The sequence below is a fragment of the Pongo pygmaeus genome, chromosome 1 (genome assembly GCF_028885625.2).
Source record: "Pongo pygmaeus isolate AG05252 chromosome 1, NHGRI_mPonPyg2-v2.0_pri, whole genome shotgun sequence".
Classification (NCBI taxonomy): Eukaryota; Metazoa; Chordata; class Mammalia; order Primates; family Hominidae; genus Pongo; species Pongo pygmaeus.
The window spans coordinates 11588734-11613624 of NC_072373.2; the positions used below are offsets into that span (position 1 = coordinate 11588734).

A 24891-nucleotide genomic window follows, 5' to 3' on the forward strand; every position below is an offset into this window, starting at 1 on the left:
ATCCCTATTTCTCATTTAAAATGTCTTCAAAAGGGTTTGATTGTGAATTTATATTAAAGCAAAAAGTTACTACATACATAGAAAATTACTTTGCAATGTAACATGAAACACAGTAAATTTAAAAGCAATAGAAACGTCCAAATCTTTTCAAATAAACAGTGAAATTACCAAAATTAAGTGGGGTGACCAATTCATGCACGATGAGGCACTTAATCCTAGTATTAATATGCTGGCTGACTTTCAAATTAGGCTGTTTTACTTTCATCTAGAAATTATTTAAGCAAAAACAAAAACTACCATTTTTAACCAAATACAAAATGCAAATAAAATGCCAATATATTCCCCTATACCTGAAAATGACACTGTCAGTTTAATCACTCAAGATCATAAACTTGATAATGATAGAAAGTGATTCATAAGAAACGTTGAACTCTGGCCATGCACAGTGGCTCACGCCTGTAATCTCAGCACTTTGGGAAGCTGAGGCGGGTGGATTGCTTGAGACCAGGAGTTCAACACCAGCCTGGCCAACATGGTAACACTCAGTCTATACTAAAAATATAAAAATCAGTTGGGCGTCTTGGTGCATGCCTGTAATTCCAGCTACTCAGGAGGCTGACACAGGGAAGCAGAGGTTGCAGTAAGCCGAGAATGCGCCACTGCACTCCAGCCTGGGTGATGGAGCGAGATTGTCTCAAAAAAAAAAAAAAAAAAAAAAAGAAAAGAAAGAAAGAAATATTGAACTCTGATTTTAAAGAAAACTTGACTCAAATTTGTGATTGTGACACTGAAGAATAAATTTAGAAGTAACTCTATGAATAAAGGTTTTCTGTTGTAAGTTAAAAAAAGGTGCTGTAAAAGTTTTCATAAGTTTATTTTTTTATTTCAGGGAAAGCTATTAGCAAACCATTGCTGCATCTTAAAATCAATGCAGTCTTAGAAGTGAAGTAAAAAGTAGGCTGGATCCCTCAGATCTATCTACTCAGAGTGCTGTGCCCGAGGAACTCACAGCCTAAGGGTGCTTATTATTCTTAAATAGGATATGGATCAACCAGAAGTATAAAACAGTTTGGGAAATATTTCAGAACCAAAATATAAAGACAATATCTGTTTAAATTTTAAGAAAAAAGTTTAATTTGATGCAATAATATTTGAAAATCAACCTCATATTTAGATATGAAGGCTAAATTACTATACTTTCTTTTAACTTTCTCTTTATGGTCTCTGATAAAATACCTAAATTTCTAGTTCTCTACGGAGACTATCCATCCTTATCACACCGCTACCTCTCAGTCTGTTGCTATACACATAGACTGATGCTGCTGTTTATTTCTGGGAGCTACAGGCGTCTACTTAAGAGTCTGATTCTTGGAAGTTGCAAACTCAATTATCTCACTGGCTCATCTAGTAAAACATTCGTTCAAAGGATGAGTTAAGTGTCAGCAGTTGGGTCATTCTGCCCGTGCACTCTCATACTGCTTACAGGACTTTTTGGAGTCACTCTCAACTGGTTTTTCTGCTTGCTTCTTCTTCAGGTATGTCACCTTTTCTACCAGGGATAGCAGACGCCCTCTAATTGTTAAATCACTGTTTCCATCCAGAGACCCATCTTCATCCAGCTCAATTCCTAGTATAAAAAAACAGAGAGGCAGCAAAAAAATATTTAAAGAATACACTTGGGCAAATAATTCTGAGGCCTTGTAATTTCTTTCATGCACAACTTAGAGCAATGTCAAAAACAACTGAAATTAAGTTAATCAATCTTGCTTACCAGCCCTCAGAAATAACTTTCACTTGTCAGCCTCTTTTCTTCCTCTCTCTTTTTGTTCTATTTCTGTGGGCTCAGGGCTGTCACCCAGAACAAAATATAACACTGAGCGGAGACCAAAAAGACTCTCTTAGGGTCAAAGATCAATCCTGCTATTTGGGCTGACCCTTGGGCATCTCGGACTTCAGATACTGTCTGCCTAGACTTACAGTCCAGCCCTGCCTACACCACGCCCCCCAGAATTTAATTCCCCTCTCTTGCCTCCAAAAATTTTAGCAGGATTTTGGTTAGTTGAGAAATAGAGAGAACAGGCATAATTAGGTTCCCTAAACCAGGGAATGCTTTATATCTGAAGCAACAATTCTAAAGTTTTAAAGTATCCCAGTATTTCTAGTATCCCTGTATTTGTAGGGATACTAGAAATACAGGGATACTTGTAGAAAAAAAAAAAAATATATATATATATACACACACACACATACATACACACATTTCTACTAGGGATATTTGTAGAAATATATATATATACACACACACACACACACACATATACACACACACGTAGTATAATTTTCTAGGAGTCATTTAGTGGTACTTCATTCATAAGCCACATTAATATGCAAAGTGGTGTTTTTATTATCTCCATTAAAATAAGATAACCACCGGTTAAACCAGTGGTATTATTTTTATCTATAACTTTAAAAACAGCTGGTTCATTTTCTTTCATTGAATCATCAGACCTTATGTACACCACTGCATAGAGGAATAAACACACACACACATCCAGAATACCTAATCAATTCCATTTTTAAAGTTCTTAGAAGAAAAGAAGGGGAGACTTCCCTTAACAGATCTGGATTACTGACATACAACTTAATGTAGGGTTTCCATAGGCATTCACTAATTCCAAAAGATATAGTCTAAATTTTCTAGAAAGTACTCGCTCAACTGCTTTAAATACAACTGTTTTTGATCAAACTTCTTTCTTAAAAAAAATACAGCTTCATTGAGGTTACTATAAACAAAACTGTACATATTTTATCTATGCAATATGAGCTTGGACATATGCATCCATCTGTGAAAGCATCACCACCACCAGGAACAGACGTAAATCCATCACCTCTAAGTTTCTTAGTGCCTCTTTGTTTTGGGGGGTTTTGTTTGTTTGTTGTTGTTTTAAGAATACTTAACATGACATCTACCCTCTTAACAAAATTTTAAGTGCATAATACAGTATTGTGAACTAGAAGCACCCTGTTGTGCCATGGATCTCCAGAATTCATTCATCTTGTATAACGGAAACTTTGTACCCATTGACTAAACCAACCTTAACCTCCCTGCCAGAGGCACCTGGCCACATGTCCCCCTTCCCATTTCCCGCCACTAATGGAAAGAGGAAAAAGAGAGAAAGAATTTTGGTCATCTTCTGCTCAGTTTAACTGCCTCTCTGATTTCTCTGTCCCTCAGGGCTCCCCACATACAGACAGTTATTTTGCCATTTTGCCATAATAATAAATGTTTTTATATAACTTTCTAACAGGTATTATGTGTATTCGTGAAAATATTCGCATGTACACTTAATTTTGTCTCAGGATATATGGATTAAAAACACACAATTAATAAGAGCTTTTAATCAAAAAGACCTTACCACAATGTGTCATCAAATCTTCATGGAAATCCAATAGTTGGTCACGAATTTCTTCTGGACATGGACATTCACTTTTGTCATCCTTAAAATTGAGAAGCATATTGATCTGAAAGTTTGAAAAACAAGAAAGAGGAAGAAGGAGGAAGAAAAGAAAGGTGAATTCAAGAATGGCACAGCAGGGCTGGGCGGAGTGGCTCATGCCTGTAATCCCAGCACTCTGGGAGGCTGAGGTGGGCAGATCACGAGGTCAGGAGTTTAAGACCAGCCTGGCCAACATGGTGAAAACCCATCTCTACTAAAAATACAAAAATTAGTTGGGTGTGGTGGTGCATGCCTGTAGTCCCAGCTACTCAGGAGGCTGAGGCAGCAGAATTGCTTGAACCTGGGAGGTGGAGGTTGCAGTGAGCCAAGATCGTGCCACTACACTCTAGCCTGGGCAACAGAGTGAGACTTTGTCTCAAAAAAAAAAAAAAAAAAGAAAAAGAAAGAAAGGCACAACTACCACAAAAGCAAAAATGCTCAAAATCTCTGACTGTTCATAAATTATTCCTCCACAGGTGTCCATCACACAATCCAACCAGTATCGCACAATAAATCAAATCATCCATAGCTTAACAAGCTGCAAAATAGTCATATAATGTTTCTTCCTCTTTCTCAATTCCACAATATGTTAGACTCTTGTATACTTTAAGAATTCTCAACTAAGAGATCTAAATGTTATTTTTAAAAAGTATTGTATTATGCTTATCCTACATTTCCATTATTTTCTAGCTAACATCTCTATTGAACATTTATTGAATACTGAATATTTAAAAGAACTCTTTTTGAGAAGAACACAGACACAAAGAAGAAGGAAAAATATAATTGAAAAGTAACATAGGTTTGACTATCCCTTATCTGAAATGCTTGGGGCCAGAAGTGTTGCAGATCTAGGATTTCGTTTTCAGAGTTTGGAATACAATCATCCTTTAGTATCCATGGAGGATTGGTTCCAGGACCCTCCATAGAGATGAAAAGCCACAGACGATCAAGTCTTCTATATGAAATGGCACAGAAATTGCATATAACCTATGTATACCCTCTCATATATTTTAAATCATCTCTAAATTACTTATAATACCCAAGACAGTGCTGACACATCACTTCATTTAAGTGGATTAGACATAGTACTTGGTGCACAGCAAATTCAAGTTTTGTGTTTTGGAACTTTGTGGAATTTTTTTCTCTGAATATTATCAATATACAGTTGGTTGAATCCATAGATGCAGAACCCACAGATAGAGAGGACCAGCTCCATTTGCATACACATGAGATATTTTGAGGATAGAACCCAAGTCTAAAAATGAAATTCATCTATGTTTCATACATACCTTACACACATAGGCTGAAGGAAATTTTATAAAATATTTTAAATAATTTTGTGCATGAAATAAACTTTGTACTAAGTATTTATGTGTGGAATTTTCCACTTGTGGTATCATTTCAGTGCTCAAAATGTTTTGGATTTTGGAGTATTCTGGGTTTTGAATTTTCATATTAGGCATGGTTGATCTTTATAAGGGATAACTACGCTGCTGCTAACATTAATGGTTCAGTTAAACTGTGGAAACTGTTTCCCATTTATGTTTGAACAATACTATTAAATTTATAAATTCAGAAAAGAAAGATGCTTTCCCATAATTTTCCTTTAAGAAACTATTTTAGATTTTCTTTTTGGCATTTATGTGATTTTTTCCCCTAAACGTTTATTTTGATATAATTATAGACTTATATGCTATTGTAAGAAATAATACAGAGAGACTTCAAGTACTCTTTATGCAGTTTCCCCATTGGTAACACTTTGCAAAACTGTAGTACAATATCATAACCAGGATAGCAACATTAATGCAGTTAAAAGAGAGGATAATTCCTTTATCTCGAAGATCCCTCACATTACGCTTTCATGACCGCACCCACATCCCTCTGTCTGCCCCTCATCCTTAAGTCGTGGCAACCGCAAATTTGTTTTCCATCTCTATGGTTTTGTCATTGCAAGAATGTTACTTAAATGGAATCATATAGTATGTATGCATGTATTCCCATATGATCCTTTAAAAAATATTTAATTGGCAAATATTAATTGTATGTATTTATGAGGTACCATGTTTTGATATATGTATACATTGTAGGAAGACTAAATCAAGATAATTAACATATTCATCAGCTCATCTACTTATCGTTATTTCAAAGGTGAGAAGAAAAAAATCCCATATGATCACTTGAAGTCAGCAGGGTGTGCCATGATAAGTGGTTTCATTCCTGGTATGGGTAATTTGTATCTTCTCTTTTTCTTTGTCAGTTGTTTTAGAGGTTTGTCAAATTTATTATTATTTTTTAAATAACCAGCTTTTGGATCCATTTTTTCTATTGTCCTGTTTTCAGTTTCATTACTTTCTGTTATTATTTACGTTAGTGACCTTCTTTCTGCTTGCTTTAGGTTTATTTTACTCTTTGTTTTCAAAATTCTTGAAGTGGCAGGTTAGGTTATTGATCTGAGTGGTTTCCGCTTTTTAAATGTAAGCACTGAGTGTTATAAATTTCCGTCTTGGCCTTGCTTTAGCTGTGGCACAAATTTTCAAATGTGATGTGTCCAATTTCCTTCAGTTTAATGAATCTTTAAATTTCTCCCCATATTTCCTCCTCAAACCATAGATTATTTAGAAGTGTGTTGTTTAGTATCTCTAAGAGTTTGGAGATTTTCCAGTTACCTTTCTGTTACTGATTTCTAATTTGATTAATGTGATAAAAATGTGTATGATTTCAACTTTTAAAAATTTCTTGAGGTTATTTTATCGCCCAGGATATGTTCCATTTTAGCAAATATTTCATGGACACTTGAAAAGAGTGTGTACTTTGTTGTTGGGTGGAGTAGTCTACAAACCTTGATAGATCTATTATTTGATGACAGTGTGGAGTTTTTCCGTATCATAGATGATTTTTCTGTTTAGCTGTTCTATCAACTGAGAGTGGAGTCTTGAAGTCTGCAATGATAATTTTGGATTTGTCTATTTCTCCTTTCAGTTCTATCAGTTTTGGCTTCACATATTTTGCTTTATTGTTTAATTAATATATATTTATCTTCTTGGTGGACTGACAATTATGTATTATCCTTGTCTCTTTGGTAATTTTCTGTGCTCTGAAGTCAAGTTTATGTGACATAGCTACTCCTGCTTTATTTTGATTAATATTTTAAAAATACATATTCCTTTAACTTTTCCCTTTTAATCTGTATACATTATTACATTTGAAGTGAGTTTCTCATAGCAAGCATAAAGTTAGATTGAGTTTTATAAATTCACTCTGTCAATTTCTTTTAATTGGTATATTTAGATTATTTATATTTGTGTAATTATTGATATGCTATGACTTACAGTCTGTCATTTCACCTGTGGTTTTGTTTGCTCTGATTTATTTTTACTGACTTGCTATGCATTACTTGAACAATATTTAGGAACCTATTTTGATTTATCTGTGGTACTTCTCAGTGTATCTCTTTGTACAGCTTTTCTAGCGCTTGCTCTGTGTATTATTTTATATACATACCTAACATACAGTCTACTGGTATTGACGGTGTACCAGATGGTACAATGTCGACACCAGTAGACTTCAGTTTGAGTGAAGGATAGAAAACTTATCTCCCTTTATGCTCCTTTACTCTCCTCTGTTTATAATTTTTAAATATTCCCTATACATATATTTAGAAACACATCAGTTTTATGCTTTTTGCTTCAACCATCAAACATAAATTAGAAAACTCCAGAGAAGAAAAATGCACTGTATTTACCATATTAAAACATTTCCCAGTGTTACTTTCTTCCCTTCTGAATTTTCCAAATTTCCTTCATTTTTCATTTTCCTTATATTTAAATAACTTCCTTTAGCATTCTTTTAGGGTAGGTCTGCTGTAGTCAAATTCTTACAACTTCCTGTCATTTGAGAATGTCTTGATTTCCCCTTCTTTCCTTAAGAGTATTTTCAAGGTACATAGAACTGAGGTGATAGTCTCTTCCTTCAGCATTTGAAGATTGTTGTGCCACTTCCTTCTGCCCTCCACACTTTCTAATGAGAAATCTGCTGTCACTCAAATTGTCTTTCCCCCTGTAGGTAGTGTCATTTCTTTAAAGACTCTGTCTTTAATTTTTTCAGAAATTTGACTATGATGTGTCTCGGTATAGATTTATGTTTATCCTATATGGAATGTACTCATCTTCTTGAATCTCTCACTTCATATCTTTCACTGAACTTGAAAAGTTTTCAGCATTATTTTCTTCAGTTCACCCTCTTTCTCCTATCCTCTGAGACTCCAACATCACAAATGTTAGGTCTTTTGTTATATTCATCTTCATCTTTTCTTCAGATGGGGTAGTCGATATCACCCTCTCTTCAGTTCACTGATTGTTTCTTCTTCTCCCTTCATTCTGCTTTTAAGCCCATTCATTGAGTTTTAAAATTTCAGTGATTATATTTTTCAGATTTAAAATTTCCATTTGGTTCTTCGTCATATATTTTGTTTCTCTGCTGCTGAGGCTTTCTATTTTTTTTCCATTTTGAAGGAATTACAGGGCGATCGCTTTCAAAACTTCATCAGATAATTTTAACATCTTTGTTATCTCAGTGTTGGTGTTTATTGATTGGTTTTTTCATTCAAGTTTTCCTTGGTTCTTCACACACACGATTTTTAATTGAAATCTGAACATTTTGAGGATTATGCTAGGAGCTCTGGGTCTTATTTATAACTCTGTTTCACCTGGTTTCCTCTGACCCCCATCCAGCAGGAGAAGGGCTTAGGGTATCTTATTGCTGCCAGGTGGGAGGGGAAGTCCATTTTCCCACTCACCCTCCTTGGACATCTGGAGGAGGGAAGGGACCCTGTTACTGTTGGGCAGTGGTAAAAAGTTCTGGTTCCTCATTAGACCTGTACTGATGTGAACCTTGCTAGAAAGGGCAAGAGTGTCTTGTTACTTCTCCTTCCATAACCTCTACTGATACTTTGGAAGAAGTGGGCCTTGTTACTACTCAGCAGGGATAAAGTCCCAGCTCTGTCCTCTACTGGGACACCTTGTTACAGCCTGGTGAGAGTGGAAGTCAAGGTTCCCCACTCAGCCTGTGCCCAGTGTGGGTGGGGAACAGTTTTCTCTGTGGTTTTTGGCTGCAGTAGTGCAGTTATTATCTAACACATTCCTGTCTTGCTAAGCTGCCCCTTCCCTGATCCTTTGTCTAGAGAGAGGAGGCTTTTGTTGCAGCTTTTCTTGTCTATGCCCGTTGGTGTTTCCTGGTTGCCGGCTTCTTTAGCTTCAAATCTGGGATAGGTGAGGCAAAAAGAAAATCCAGGGAACTCACCACCATGTTGTTCCTTGGGTCCTGAGTTCTGTAGCCAACCTCCCTTCTTCTCTCTATCTTTCAGAGTCTTCTTATGTTGTCTTCTTTGTCATGTCCAGGGTTTTAGTTGTACTTAAAAGGAAGAATCAGGAAAAGCACATGTACTCCATCTTTCCAGAAGCAGAAGTTTCCCAACAGTAGTTTAACAGAGTTAATCTGGAAGAGGCTGGACCTGTTCTCTGCTCAATAAATGCTGTTTATAACAATTAAGAAAATTCCACATCCCTTTCCTCAAAGAAATTACATTCTGGTGAGAAAAAAAAATTCTGTAATTAGTCCCTATAAACACTTTCATTCTGAGCTACCCTGGATAGAGAAGAAAATGGTAAGGGTAAGAAATCAAAAAAGACATCTGTGAATTACATTGTTTAACACCATCCCTACACCTTGGTAACTTCCCACACTCTGAGGCCCACTCTGAGGTAGATTCCAGAAAATTTACATCCTGCAACTAGCCCATTCTCTGATTCAGGCAGGTGCCCTTGGTTCTGTTGTACCCTCAGGAGACCTGACTTTGGGGGTAAGCAATGAAAGGAAGAACCACAAACAGGTAATCAGTCTTCTGGCAAGCAAGGTAGAAGAGACATGTGTTTCTTCTATGGTAGGCACAAATGGAAAGCCTCTAGCATCGAGTCCTAGGAATCAAAAATTCCTATGAGTGGAAGACGATGAAGACCCATTTGTGGTTGAAATTTGCTCCTATTTGAAGAACTTCAGACTCTGGCATATCTTGGCCTTCTCAAAGAGTCCGTGATATACCTGATATCTTCTAATAAGTCCCTCTTTTGTTTAAACTAACCAAAGAAATTCTTTTGGTGAAACTAAGAATACTAACTAAATCAACTTAATGACTTTAAACAGAACAAGGAAAACAAGACGTGTGACTTATATAATTTTGCAAGACACAGATCCTGAATGACTAAAAGCCAATATAAATACGAATAATTTTCATTTCATTTCTGTACCTGTTCTTGAGGTGGTGATCTAAATTCCTTTGTTTTCCTGGCTGTGAGTGCAGCTGACATATTTAAGGCTTGCATAACTTCGTTGTATCGGAAACGTTGATTGTCTTGGAGCTTAGCTACAAAATCATCTGAAAAGGCTACAATGGCTTCTATCCGGTGCCGGACCTGGCAGTCACAGAGGTATTGAAGCAGTAGGCACATCTAAGAGACCATTAAAAAGACACCAAATTTAATTTCTAAATCCTTTAATAATGTGTATCAAATGATAAACTGTGGGAAACATCCTTAGTTGCCTACTCTTCTCTCTTAGAAACAGAATCCTGATTTTGTATAGGCAGTAATGTGCTCGGTCCCAGGAGATGAAACATAATTTGTATAAGCAAAACTGGCAAATAAATGTCCCTTTAGTGGATGCTAACTGATATGGTCTGGTTCTTTCCCCATGAAATCTCACCTTGAATTGTAATAACCCCCACATGTCAAGGTCGGGGCTGGGTGGAGATAACTGAATCATGAGGGTGTCTTCCCCCATGCTGTTCTTGTGGTAATGAATAAGTCTCACAAGATCTGATGGTTTTATAAATAGGAGTTCCCCTGCACGTGCTCTCTTGCCTGCCGCCATGTAAGATGTGACTTTGCTCCTCATTTGCCTTTCGCCAGGATTGTGAGGACTCCCCAGCCATGTGGAACTGTGAGTCCATTAAACCTTTTCCCTTTATAAATTACTCACTCTCAGGTATGTCTTTATTAGCAGTGTGAGAACGGACTAATACACTTACCCCCCCAGCCTCCCTTTCAGCCACAGGTGCAATGGCCAATGAAATATACAAGGGAAAGTTTGCTAAGGGTCTTCTGGGAAAGCTATTCCATCAGTGATAAGAGACTAAAGTTCCCTTCTTTCAAAATGAGTGTAACTGGGTGATGACATGATTACCACAGAAAGAATAAGGTGAGCATTTTAGGAAGAAAACCACAGGCTGAGGATCACAGAGCAGAAAAATATTAAGATCTGGGTTATGGATGAGATCACTGAACTGCTGTACCAATTCTAGAAATCTAAACTTAAGACAATTAAGTGGTGAATGCTCATTCATTCAGTGATTAGCTGGGTCTTTCTCCTGCTGAAAACCAAAAGGATTTATAACTGAGTGAGTATGTTGGTAGAAACATTTCTAAGAGAGAATGCTCTGGCAAATTTTAAAAAAATCTATACACTCAATACCAATTGTGATATAAATACATGACAGTGTCAAAGAGGACCTTAAAACCCTCTGTGTCACCATCTACAATATAACCATTTCTATCAATGCTGTCTCTGAAGTAGTCGCAGTGTCCATCCCCCTTTCTCCATCTCCTTTGCCCCACCCTCCTCTGAGCATGGTCTCCTAGAGTTTGGACCAGCAAGAAAGCCTCCTGACTAACCAGATACTAGATCACACTCTCTTTCCTCCCTTATCAATTTTCCCACCAGCAGCCACACTGGCCTTTTCCTGCCTCAGGGCCTTTGCTGGGCTATTTGTTTTGCATGGAAAGCTCCTAGAACACCCTGCCCTGTTCCTTTTTCTTGTAACTGCTAAGCACAACTCTTAAATCTGAACCAGCTTAAAAGTCAAAATCTCTAAGGGGTCTTCCCCCTTGTCTTTCTAACAGTAATCGAGTCTAAATGTTCTTTCTTTTAGTAATCCATTCTTTGCCCTCAGAGTATTTAATGCAATTAGCAATAAGATTTTTTAATGCATAAATGAGTGTATATTCCCTTAGAGGCTGTGAGCTTCTGAAAGGCAGGGTTCACTTGTGTTTCCCCTAAGTGCATACTCAGAGTAAGGCTTCAGTCAATGCTGACTAAGGGAATGAGGAGCAAAAAAGCAGATCAGCGATGCAAACATCCAATTGACTTTAATAAACAGAGGAGACATTAATAAAGGACCCTTTAGACATCTTGAGGAGCATAAAGACAGCCAGTGTGTCTGATTCTTTAAAAACATACTAAGGTGGCTGGGTGCAGTGGCTTACACTTGTCATCCTAGCACTTTGGGAGGATAAGGAGTGAGGAACACTTGAGTCCAGGAGTTTGACACCAGCCTGGGCAATAGAGCAAGACCTCATTTCAACTAAAAATAAAAAAAAATTAACTGGGCATGGTGGTATGCCTATAGTCCCAGCTTCTGTAGAAGCTGAGGTGGGAGGATGGTTTGAGCCCAGGAGTTCTAGGCTGCAGTGAGCTATGATTGCACCACCACCGCACTCCAGCCTGGGTGACCGAGTGAGACCCTGTCTCAAAAGACCAAAACAAAAGCATACTAGGGGAAAGTAAAACCTTGCTATGTGACAATGGGTGCATCTACTGGTAAACAAACATTCTAAGGTTGGTAAGAGTGGAAATAGGGGTGGAAAGGGGTATTCGATGGCTTGTATTTCAGGTATTCCAATGTAATGAAGGTAAAAAGCATCTGGGAAACAAGAGGAGATGGCTAATGAATAAGAGGGAGAAGAATAGGAAGTTAGTTAATTTTATGAAGAACTACCATTGCACAGGAATGCAGAGAAATAAACGCACACACACACACACACACACAGAAAGAAACAAAGGCATGTTCCAATACCTTAATGCTTAGTAATTCTGAAATTCACTCAAATCTCTTGTTCTGATTACCTGCAATTTAACTGGCTCTGGCAGCTTCATTTGGAGCAGGCCTTCCTTGGGCCGCTTGCCCCCCTTGGCTTCTTCCTCACCAGCTCCTTGCAGCTTTGCATCATCCACACTGAGCTCTTTCTCCAGTGTGTCACTCTCCTCCTCCGGAGTGGCAGCTTCTTTAAACACACTGGGCTCAATCAACTGCAAGATGTGCTTCAAGTCCTCGTTGTGAAAGATGCCCATGATCAGCAGGGTATAGAAAAGCTTGATGAGAGGTACAAAGAGGAATTCAGTAGTCCCTCCAACTGGGTCCCGGGCATGAAGACTGCCCTCTTTAACAGCTTCTGTCAGCATCTGTATGGTTTTGGCCTTGAGGATGTCCAGTGGGAACTCTGGACTGTACTGGTAACATTCATTACTAATGCTTACAAAACTGGGGGAGGAAAACTGCATCCGTGGCCTGAGGGAGGTGCTGAGGCCGATCCCTGGAAGGCCGTGCTTTTTGTTCTCATCAGGGAACAGGGTGATGCTCTTCGTCTCCTCCGTCATGGGGACAATGTACTCGTTGTTCATCATGAGCCTGGCAGTGGCATAGGAGCTCAGGTGGATGTCGATCAGTAGGTCATAGTAGCCAGCACGCAGCAAACCAGGCATGTACTTGTTCTCAATGGCGTAGAGGAGCTGAGGTTCATCCACGTGGCTGCACAGGGCGTGGGCCACCCGGTGGTTCCCAAGAGCACAGACGGCTGAGTAGAGCCGGAGAGTGTGATAGTGAAATTTCAGCAATTCCTCCTGCTCTGTCAACTCCAAGATGTCAACAGATCTGTAGAAGGGAGGAGAGTGGTAGTAAGATTAGAAATGAATGATTTTTTAAAATCTGAATCAGAGGAGAAATCAGTATGCATTGTAAATTTGAAGGAAAAAAGTTATGGGAATAGACACTGCAGGTTGAATGTCCCTAATCTGAAATGCTTGGGACCAGAAGTGTTTGGATTTGGGACTCTATTCAGACTTTGAAATGTTTGCATTATACTTACTGGTTGAGCATCCTGAATCTGAAAGTCTGAAATGTGAAATACCCCATTTCCTTTGAGCATTATGTTGGTGCTCAAAATGTTTCAGATTTTGGAGCATTTCGAATTTCAGATTTTTGGATTTGGGACACCCAACCTGTGTCTTCTTTTAATTTTCTATGACATGTTTAACGGCTGCATAGTACTTTTAATCATTTCTAGATGTTTTACAAATTTTCTTCTACATAGAATTTGACATTTATCTAGCACCTCCTTCCTCCTCTATTGTATCAAGGATCTGTTGTAGTGAGCCGAGATCGTGCCACTGCACTCCAGCCTCACCAACAAGGTGAGACTCCACCTCAAAACAGCAAATAAATAAATAAACAATAACAAAAAAGCCTCTAGTGGAGAAATTTCTTTCATATGTCATTGTCATTCAATTGTTCATCAAATATCACTGAGTGGATGCACTGTGCACTGATGATACAATGGTGAATAATATAGACATGATTTCTGCCCCCAGGGAGCTTATATTCAATTGAGGGAGTAAACCACCCCTGCTGAGCAAAATGGAGTAAATTAAATTATAAACTGTGATGTGTTAAAGAGAAACAAACTACACACTGACATAAATCTACCGCCATTGCACACTTTAAAATATTAATGATTTGTCATGTTATTGGGGCATCAGATTCTTCTCAACCACACTAGTTAAGGCTTCCTTTTTTGGAATTTGGATTTTGAAACTCATCATATTTTTCTTTGGCTGCTAGGAAGAATGAAATTAATGTGGGCCCCGACTCTACCAACCGGTGTGGTATAAATGACTGTGTGTCACTCTTACCCTCAGTTTTATTTTCCTGTCCATATCTTTTCTGCGGCCTGATGTCAGTGACACATTTTTATACATTCATGTTCCATATTGTTTGGAAAACTGCCTCAAATCCTTTATGATCTTTAATGAGAGTTTACATTTTCCATTCACATAGATATACGTCTATCACAGGCAATTAATATAAATTATAAACTACTGAGACAAGGTGTTATGTTGGTTTTTGATGATAGCATGCCAAAATGTTAAATTATAATGTTAAAATTCCATGCTCAGTAGAGACACAACGTTTTCCTTCACAAACAAGAATTCCTTCCCAAATGTTATGTTTGTTTTGGTTGCTCAGTATTTTCTTAAAAAACATCATCAGATGAAAAATTATGATAAAACTCTTCTCACAAAAAAATAAGAAGAATAAAATTAAAATCAAACTGAACCATCTCAAGAGTATGTTATGGAAGATATCTAATTACTTCATATAAAAATATGTAAATACATATTTAATACATAAAAAGAATTAACTAGCCAGATTAATTTTTCTCTGATTTTCTTTTGTTTTAAAACATCTTTGTTGATCTGTAATTTACATGCTATACAATTTACCTACTTAAAATACATAATTTAATAGTTTTTGTATATTAATGGAGTTGTGTAACTATAACTATAAATTGAGTTTAGAACATTTTTATCATCCCAAAAGGAATTTAGTACCCATTGACAGTCCTGTTCTGCTCGTAGCAGCCCTAGGTAACTACTAATCTACTTCCCATTTCTAAAGATTTGTCTATTATGGACTTTTCAATTAAATAAAATCCCACACTAGTAGGATTCTTTCACTTAATATACTTTCGTGACTGGTTTCTTTCACTTAATATAATGTCTTCAAAGTTCTTGCATTTTGTAGCATGTATCAGTACTTCGATCGTTTTTATTGCCAAATAATATTATATGGATATATCACATTTTGTTTATTGATTCATAAGTTGGTGAACATTTGGGGTTCCCTTTCTTTTACTATTGTTCACAATGCTTCTATGAATATTCATGTACATGTTTTTGTGTGGACATATTTTAATTTCTCTTGGGTATATATGAGGAGTAGAATTGCTAGATCACATGTTAATGCTATAATTTTATTTTTTTGAGGAACTGACAAACTGTTTTCCAAAGCATAGGTTAAATTTTAAAGATATTAAAATAAAAAATGCCAAGAACATCTAAAGGTATAAAAATGGACCTGGCTCCAATAATTATTTTCAGATTAAAGACTTAAAACATACAAATATGTTTGTGCATTACTTTCATGACATGTTTTTACTCAGTTTGTGATTCAACATTTCAATGGCATTTTGGGAGGGAAATCTTGGCCCAAAACTTAGAAACTTAGCTCCTTATTGATAAGAATCCTGCTTAAATGAAATCTCTGCAATTTAATTGGCTATCACATGGAAAAACAGAAAATCATAAACAAAGCTACTTTTGAGTATTTATTATACTTTATGTTACTATTATTACTGCCTAGAATGCATATAAACTTGTTTCCAAGACACTCACAGTATTTTCCCAATTTTCTCTCATTAATATCTCTTGAGATCAGTTTTTTACATCTATAAAATGAAGGGTTAAACAGAGGAATCATAAGTGATTCTTATGATTCCATCTCTAATATCTCACTATTCTCTATTACAGTACTCTGCTAAGTCATAAGTTGGATTGCAGTTGCACTTGTCTGAATTTTTATTTGCCGTTGTCATTGTAAGTAACACAAGAGTGAATGAAGAAACCATCATGTGGCATCTTCAACTACAGAATAACTTTTTTCAGTAACAAAATGGTTGACAAATAAACTTAAACTTAGAATACGCAGAATAATGACTCCATTACCTAGAGAATTTAGATCTTTGTAAATTTCATTTTGTTTCTTTAGAACCACCCCTGCCCCGCACCACTACCAGAAGCCCCGGGCAGCAGGCTAATCCCAAGCGTCCCAATCAGAATGTCACGGATTCATTGGGGCTGACCTGTTTTCCTCAGGGATATGAAGAGACATGAACTGCAGAGGATCCAAACACTGCACCAACCAGCCTTGGCGTTCACTTATTCGAGATACATCTACCTTCAAAAACTGGTTGGGCATTCTGCTCCACAGGACGTGTGACAGGAACTGCACGTGGAGGCGCGGGGGGCACTGCGGCACGGGGTTCTTGTGTTCACTCTTGAATAATCCCGCTGAGAGAGGCATCACATTCTAGGGGATGGGGAGGCAGAAAAAGAATGAATGTAGAACATCCCTTGGGGTTCACAAAGTAATGACTAGAATTCTGCACAGGACAGAGACAGGGAAAGTAAGATAACCCTATGAGTCAAGCAAAGTCAACACAAGAAATCATAGAAATTGGGTTGAAAAGTTTCTGAAAGGACAAACCAGGAAATACATTGTGAGAGAAAAAATATCTACACCTTCAAGGCAGTCAAACAGGTCTCGGGATGTGTCTTTCCCATATACTGAATGGCACAGAGAGAAGGCCAAGCACAACCAAGCATACCCATATATCCTTTATATTTCTTTACCAGGCTGGGACCTCAGGGAAAGCTGGCAAGTCTCTAGGGACTTTCAGTGTCAAACTTCCTGAATGACAGATAGGTCACATCCCCCGGCTCTCTCTCTCAATATCTGTTCTCTGTCACCCAACTCATCCTTAAAACACTTCCTCTAGCCAGAAGTATTCCAGATAAAGCTCAACAGATAAACCTGACTACCGACCAAGAAAACAGAGTATGTTAGGCATTAACAAACATATTTATTTCTCCTCCACCTCCAATATCATCTTCAGCCATCCTTAATTCCTTCTGTCTGGTGTCAAAGAAAGAGAGGTCTCTGCTTTGCCAAAAGCTTCTTCATTTATCTATGATCTTGACAACACCGATGCCTGCCTCTTATGAGACCATAAGAAAACCATTATCTCATATTTCTGCATTACCTTCTATCTCTTCTTCTCCTCTAGAGCCCCCTCAACTGCATGCTCTAGACTACTTCATCCTCAAACTGCTTTCCTATTGCCCTCTAACAATAGGGAAGAAAAAATCAAGTACTGGTTTAAATAATGATGATATGCTAATGAATAAAACTAACAAAACCCCTGCCCTCATGTAGCTTCCATTCTTCTCACTGAAAGTATGAAATAAAATCAATAAGTAAATTAAATGAATTAAATGTATTTTAAAAGAGATGTCATGGGCCTGGGGGTTTGGGGGACAGAAAGCCAGAATGGGGGAACTAGAATCCAGGGCAGCAATTTTAAATGGGATTGTCAGAATGGGCATCATTGAGAAAGCGACATTTAAAGAAAAACTGGGCCAGGCGCCATGGCTCACACATGTAATCCCAGTACTTTGGGAGGCCAAGGCAAGTGGATCACTTGAGGTCAGGAGTATAAGACCAGCCTGGCCCACATGGGGAAACCCTGTCTCTGCTAAAAATACAAAAATTCGCCTGTAAAAAAAACAAAAGTGGTGGCATGTTCCTGTAGTCCCAAATACTCGGGAGGCTGAGGCGGGAGAATTGCTTGAACCTGGGAGGCGGAGGTTGCAGTGAGCTGAGATCGTGTCACTGCACTCCAGCCTGGGTAACAAGTGAGACTCTGTCAGAAAGAAAGAAAAGGGAAGGGGGGAAGGGGAGAAGGGGGGAGGGAGGGAGGGAGGGAGGGAAGCAAGGAGAGAGAAAGAGAAAAAGAGAGAGAGAGGTTGTAGTGAGCTGAGATCACATCACTGCACTCTAGCCTGGGTGACAGGGTGAGACTCTGTCAGCAAGAAAGAAAAGGGACAGGGACAAGGAAGGCAGGAGGGCAGGAAGGAAGGGAGGAAGGGAGGGAGGGAAGGAGAGAGAAAGAGAAAAAGAGAGAGAGAGAGGTTGTAATGAGCTGAGATCACATCACTGCACTCTAGCCTGGGTGACAGAGTGAGACTGTCAGCAAGAAAGAAAAGGGACAGGGACAAGGAAGGAAGGAAGGGAGGGAGGGAAGGACGGAGGGAGAGGGAGAAGAGAAGAAGAGAGAAAGAAGAAAGGAAAAGAAGAGAAGAGAGCAAGCAGTCCAGTCTGGATGCATTCAATTTGTGATAGCTATTAGTCAGCCAATGAAAATGTCAGTAGAACTCAGTAGTCAATAGAAGACTGAATATATCAGTCAGGCTTCTGAGAAACTACCACTCTTTGTCCAATTTTGTAAAAAAAAAAAAAAAAAAAAAAGTCAATCTGAACTTGCTGCCTCCTTTCTCTCATTTCCAATCTTGAATTCACTGTCACATGGCACCTCTCATCATTTTTTTATATAATAATTCAGACAAGGTCTCCCTCTGTCACCCAGGCTGGAGTGCAGCAGCACAATCACAGCTTACAGCAGCCTCCATGTCTGCACTCTCAAGTGATCCTCCCACCTCAGCCTTTGGAGGATCTGGGACTAAAGGCGTGCACCACCACATCTGCCTAAAATAATTTTTTATTTTTTGTAGAGATGGGGTCTCACTATGTTGCCCAAGCTGGTTTCAAACTTCTGGGCTCAAGTGATCCTCCTGCCTCCCAAAGTGCTGGGATTACAAGCATGAGCCACTGAGACCAGCCCCTCTCCCATTGTTTTGCTGAAATCCTTCTGGCAAGGCCACCAAAGCCCTCCTCATTAACAAAAGCCAGGGATTCCTTTAGTCCGAGTTGCATTAGTCCATCTATGGCATCTGCTGTTAGCCACTCCTGTTTAGAAAACTCCATCCTCACTTGGCATCTACTAAAATGTCTCTTTCAGTTCTTCTTCAACATTCTTGACAGTTCTGCCCTCAGCCTATCTCACAGGTTCCTCTTTTTTAGTTGATACAACCAGGCTCTCTCCTCAGCCATCTCTTCCCAATCTCTACATCTGCCCTCAAATATTCCATTCACACTCCAAGATGAATTACAACTGATTTCTTGATGATGAAAATTTTAATCTCCAGCATAGCTCTTTTTAGCACAATTGTGTATACATATGTGTATATAGGTATGCATACGTATGTATATTGTATATAAATTTGTTGAGTATATAAATTTGCTGTATACCATGTATAAAGCATTGCTCAAGATGTTTAATTATATTAACTCCATAAAACAGATACTGTGAACCCCATTTTATAGACACAGAAACTGAGCTCAAATAATTTAAGAAAGATGTCCAAGGTCACCAAGCCAGCCTAATAAAACTATCTACTCTGCACTCCAATGTGTGCCTGGAACCTCAACTTTACAATTGCAAAATTAAGTTCAACCTTTTTTCCTGAATTTCAAAAAGCTCTTCTACTTTTTGATTAGCATGGCCAAATTGTCCAAACTAAAATTTTAACTCAATCATTCACTCTCACTCTCCTTGAGATCCTGAATTCAATTCATCTACAAATTCTATTAGTCCAATTCATTGTTAAATCCTATTCATTTCTTTTTTTTTTTATTATTATACTTTAACTTCTAGGGCACATGTGCACAACGTGCAGGTTTGTTACATATGTATACATGTGCCATGTTGGTGTGCTGCACCCATTAACTAGTCATTTACATTAGGTATATCTCCTAATGCTATCCCTCCCCCCTCCCCCCACCCAACAGGCCCCGGTGTGTGATGTTTCTCTTCCTGTGTCCAAGTGTTTTCATTGTTCAGTTCCCACCTATGAGTGAGAACATGCAGTGTTTGGTTTTTTGTCCTTGTGATAGTTTGCTGAGAATGATGGTTTCCAGCTTCATCCATGTCCCTACAAAGGACATGAACTCATCATTTTTTTATGGCTGCATAGTGTTCCATGGTGTATATGTGCCACATTTTCTTAATCCAGTCTATCATTGATGGACATTTGCGTTGGTTCCAAGTCTTTGCTATTGTGAATAGTGCCGCAATAAACATACGTGTCCATGTGTCTTTATAACAGAATGATTTATAATCCTTTGGGTATATACCCAGTAATGGGATGGCTGGGTCAAATCATATTTCTAGTTCTAGATCCTTGAGGAATCGCCACACTGTCTTCCACAATGGTTGAACTAGTTTACACTCCCTCCAACAGTGTAAAAGTGTTCCTATTTCTCCACATCCTCTCCAGCACCTGTTGTTTCCTGACTTTTTAATGATCGCCATTCTAACTGGTGTGAGATGGTATCTCATTGTGGTTTTGATTTGCATTTCTCTGATGGCCAGTGATGATAAGCATTTTTTCATGTGTCTGTTGGCTGCATAAATGTCTTCTTTTAAGAAGTGTCTGTTCATATCCTTTGTCCACTTTTTGATGGGGTTGTTTGTTTTTTTCTTGTAAATTTGTTGGAGTTCTTTGTAGATTCTGGATATTAGCCCTTTGTCAGATGAGTAGATTGCAAAAATTTTCTCCCATTCTATAGGTTTCCTGTTGACTCTGATGGTAGTTTCTTTTGCTGCGCAGAAGCTCTTTAATTAGATCGCATTTGTCAATTTTGGCTTTTGTTGCCATTGCTTTTGGTGTTTTAGACATGAAGTCCTTGCCCATGCCTATGTCCTGAATGGTATTGCCTAGGTTTTCTTCTAGGGTTTTTATGGTTTTGGGTCTAACATTTAAGTCTTTAATCCACCTTGGATTAATTTTTGTATAAGGTGTAAGGAGGGGATCCAGTTTCAGCTTTCTACATATGGCTAGCCAGTTTTCCCAGCACCATTTATTAAATAGGGAATCCTTTCCCCATTTGTTGTTTTTGTCAGGTTTGTCAAAGATCAGATGGTTGTAGATGTGTGGTATTGTTTCTGAGGGCTCTGTTCTGTTCCATTGGTCTGTATCTCTGTTTTGGTACAAGTACCATCCTGTGTTGGTTACTACAGCCTTGTAGTATAGTTTGAAGTCAGGTAGCGTGATGCCTCCAGCTTTGTTCTTTTGGCTTAGGATTGACTTGGCAATGCAGGCTCTTTTTTGGTTCCATATGAACTTTAAAGTAGTTTTTTCCAATTCTGTGAAGAAAGTCATTGGTAACTTGATGGGGATGGCATTGAATCTATAAATTACCTTGGGCAGTATGGCTATTTTCATGATATTGATTCTTCCTACCCATGAGCATGGAATGTTCTTCCATTTGTTTGTGTCCTCCTTTATTTCATTGAGCAGTGGTTTGTAGTTCTCCTTGAAGAGGTCCTTCACCTCCCTTGTAAGTTGGATTCCTAGGTATTTTATTCCCTTTGAAGCAATTGTGAATGGGAGTTCACTCATGATTTGGCTCTCTGTTTGTCTGTTATTGGTGTATAAGAATGCTTGTGATTTTTGCACATTGATTTTGTATCCTGAGACTTTGCTGAAGTTGCTTATCAGCTTAAGGAGATTTTGGGCTGAGACGATGGGGTTTTCTAAATATACAATCGTTTCATTTGCAAACAGGGACAATTTGACTTCCTCTTTTCCTAATTGAATACCCTTTATTTCTTTTCCCTGCCTGATTGCCCTGGCCAGAACTTCCAACACTATGTAGAATAGGAGTGGTGAGAAAGGGCATCCCTGTCTTGTGCCAGTTTTCAAAGGGAATGCTTCCAGTTTTTGCCCATTCAGTATGATATTGGCTGTGGGTTTGTTATAAATAGCTCTTATTAATTTGAGATACATCCCATCAATACCTAAGTTATTGAGAGTTTTTAGCATGAAGGGCTGTTGAATTTTGTCAGAGGCCTTTCCTGCATCTATTGAGATAATCATGTGGTTTTTGTCATTGGTTCTGTTTATGTGCTGGATTGTTTATTGATTTGCGTATGTTGAACCAGCCTTGCATCCCAGGGATGAAGCCCACTTGATCATGGTGGATAAGTTTTTTGATGTGCTGCTGGATTCGTTTTGCCAGTATTTTATTGAGGATTTTTGCATCGATGTTCATCAGGGATATTGGTCTAAAGTTCTCTTTTTTTGTTGTGTCTCTGCCAGGCTTTGGTATCAGAATGATGCTGGCCTCGTAAAATGAGTTAGGGAGGATTCCCTCTTTTTCTATTGATTGGAATAGTTTCAGAAAGAATGATATCAGCTCCTCCTTGTACCTCTGGTAGAATTCGGTTGTGAATCCGTCTGGTCCTGGACTTTTTTTGGTTGGTAGGCTATTAATTATTGCCTCAATTTCAGAGCCTGTTATTGGTCTATTCAGGGATTCAACTTCTACCTGGTTTAGTCTTGGGAGGGTGTATGTGTCGAGGAATTTATTCATTTCTTCTAGATTTTCTAGTTTATTTGCGTAGAGGTGTTTACAGTATTCTCTGATGGTAGTTTGTATTTCTGTGGGATCGATGGTGATATCCCCTTTGTCACTTTTTATTGCATCTATTTGATTCTTCTCTCTTTTCTTCTTTATTAGTCTTGGTAGTGGTCTATCAATTTTGTTGATCTTTTCAAAAAACCAGCTCCTGGATTCATTTATTTTTTGAAGGGTTTTTTTGTGTCTCTATCTCCTTCAGTTCTGCTCAGATCTTAGTTATTTCTTGCCTTTTGCTAGCTTTTGAATGTGTTTGCTCTTGCTTCTCTAGTTCTTTTAATTGTGATGTTAGGGTGTCAATTTTAGATCTTTCCTGCTTTCTCTTGTGGGCATTTAGTGGTATAAATTTCCCTCTACACACTGCTTTAAATGTGTCCCAGAGATTCTGGTATGTTGTGTCTTTGTTCTCGTTGGTTTCAAAGAACATCTTTATTTCTGCCTTCATTTTGTTATGTACCCAGTAGTCATTCAGGAGCAGGGTTGTTCAGTGTCCATGTAGTTGAGTGGTTTTGAGTGAGTTTCTTAATCCTGAGTTCTAGTTTGATTGCACTGTGGTCTGCGAGACAGTTTGTTATAATTTCTGTTCTTTTACATTTGCTGAGGAGTGCTTTACTTCCAACTATGTGGTGAATTTTGGAATAAGTGTGATGTGGTGCTGAGAAGAATGTATATTCTGTTGATTTGGGGTGGAGAGTTCTGTAGATGTAGAGAGTTCTATTAGGTCTGCTTGGTGCAGAGCTGAGTTCAATTCCTGGATATCCTTGTTAACTTTCTGTCTCGTTGATCTGTCTAATGTTGACAGCGGGGTGTTAAAGTCTCCCATTATTATTGTGTGGGAGTCTAAGTCTCTTTGTAGGTTTCTAAGGACTTGCTTTATGAATCTGGGGGCTCCTGTATTGGGTGTATATATATTTAGGATAGTTAGCTCTTCTTGTTGAATTGATCCCTTTACCATTATGTAATGGCCTTCTTTGTCTCTTTTGATCTTTGTTGGTTTAAAGTCTGTTTTATCAGAGACTAGGATTGCAACCCCTGCCTTTTTTTGTTTTCCATTTGCTTGGTAGATCTTCCTCCATCCCTTTATTTTTTGAGCCTATGTGTGTCTCTGCACGTGAGATGGGTCTCCTGAATACAGCACACTGATGGGTCTTGACTCTTTATCCAATTTGCCAGTCTGTGTTTTTTAACTGGACCATTTAGCCCATTTACATTTAAGGTTAATATTGTTATGTGTGAATTTGATCCTGTCATTATGATGTTAGCTGGTTATTTTGCTCATTAGTTGACGCAGTTTCTTCCTAGCATCGATGGTCTTTACAATTTGGCATGTGTATGTGGCCGGGCACTTGGTGCCAGAAGCAAGAGCCCCTCGGGGCCACCTCACGGGGTTGTGAATAAACAATCAGAGTAGTGGTATTTCACCAGCGGCCTGCAAGGCCAGCGGACCCTGCCCCGCCCCCTCGCAGGGACAAGGGGGCGCCAGGGGCCTCCCACTTATTCTACACCTCTCATGTCTCTTCACCATGCCAGACTAGAGTCAAGCTCAACAGGGTCTTCTTTCCCCACTGATTCCGCCAAGCCCATTCCCTTGGCTGTGGTTTCGCTGGATAGTAGGTAGGCACAGTGGGAATCTCGTTCATCCACTCATGGGCGTCACTAATTAGATGACGAGGCATTTGGCTACCTTAAGAGAGTCATAGTTACTCCCGCCATTCACCGGAGCTTCATTGAATTTCTTCACTTTGACATTCAGAGCACTGGGCAGAAATCACATCACGTCAACACGCACCACGAGCCTTCGCGTATTCATTTCTTCTATAAAATATTTTCACATTTATCATTTTTCATTCTGACTTCCGTGGCTCTAATCACTGTCTTCCATGTAGACAGTATCAAATTATTGACACCTCATTGCTACTGACTATTCTCATTCTTGCCCACCTCCACACTAATAACAACATATTTTTCAAAACAAGTTTCATTATGCTCAATCCCCATCTTCAAATTTCCAATGGATTTCCCCTGTCTATGTAATAGGTGCTAACCTTTTCACATGGCACACAAGACCTTTTCAACTTGGACTTGTTCTACCTTTTATCCACCTTAATCTCCAGCCACATTCTGGAAGGCATCCTGTTACGGTTACACTGAATTCCTTAACCTTCAGCACGTTCACTCTTACATATTTTTGCTGCTTCTCATCCTCTGCCCAGAATGACCTCTCCTAATAAACGTACCCCAAGAGCTCCTATTTTACAGTTAGTAATCAAACTAAATGTTACCTCTTCTTTGAGCTTTAGCTGATCCAACCCCTCCAACTGAGTTGTTCTTTCATTTATGCTACTGGAGTAT

General features: G+C 38.6%; 1 protein-coding gene across 5 annotated transcripts in view; it reads right to left on the reverse strand.

Annotated features, from left to right (window-relative positions):
• RYR2 (ryanodine receptor 2) overlaps positions 1-24891 on the reverse strand; it is a 789753-nt gene that overhangs the window by 204081 nt on the left and 560781 nt on the right. For all 5 annotated transcript variants that reach the window (XM_054448216.2, XM_054448137.2, XM_054448051.2 and 2 more), the window contains exons 36-40: positions 16304-16530; positions 12453-13257; positions 9800-10000; positions 3417-3522; positions 1484-1627 (exon numbers count right to left, since the gene is read on the reverse strand). In XM_054448216.2, the coding sequence (XP_054304191.1) occupies positions 1484-1627; positions 3417-3522; positions 9800-10000; positions 12453-13257; positions 16304-16530 (1483 nt within the window). The remainder of the gene's footprint in view (positions 1-1483; positions 1628-3416; positions 3523-9799; positions 10001-12452; positions 13258-16303; positions 16531-24891) is intronic.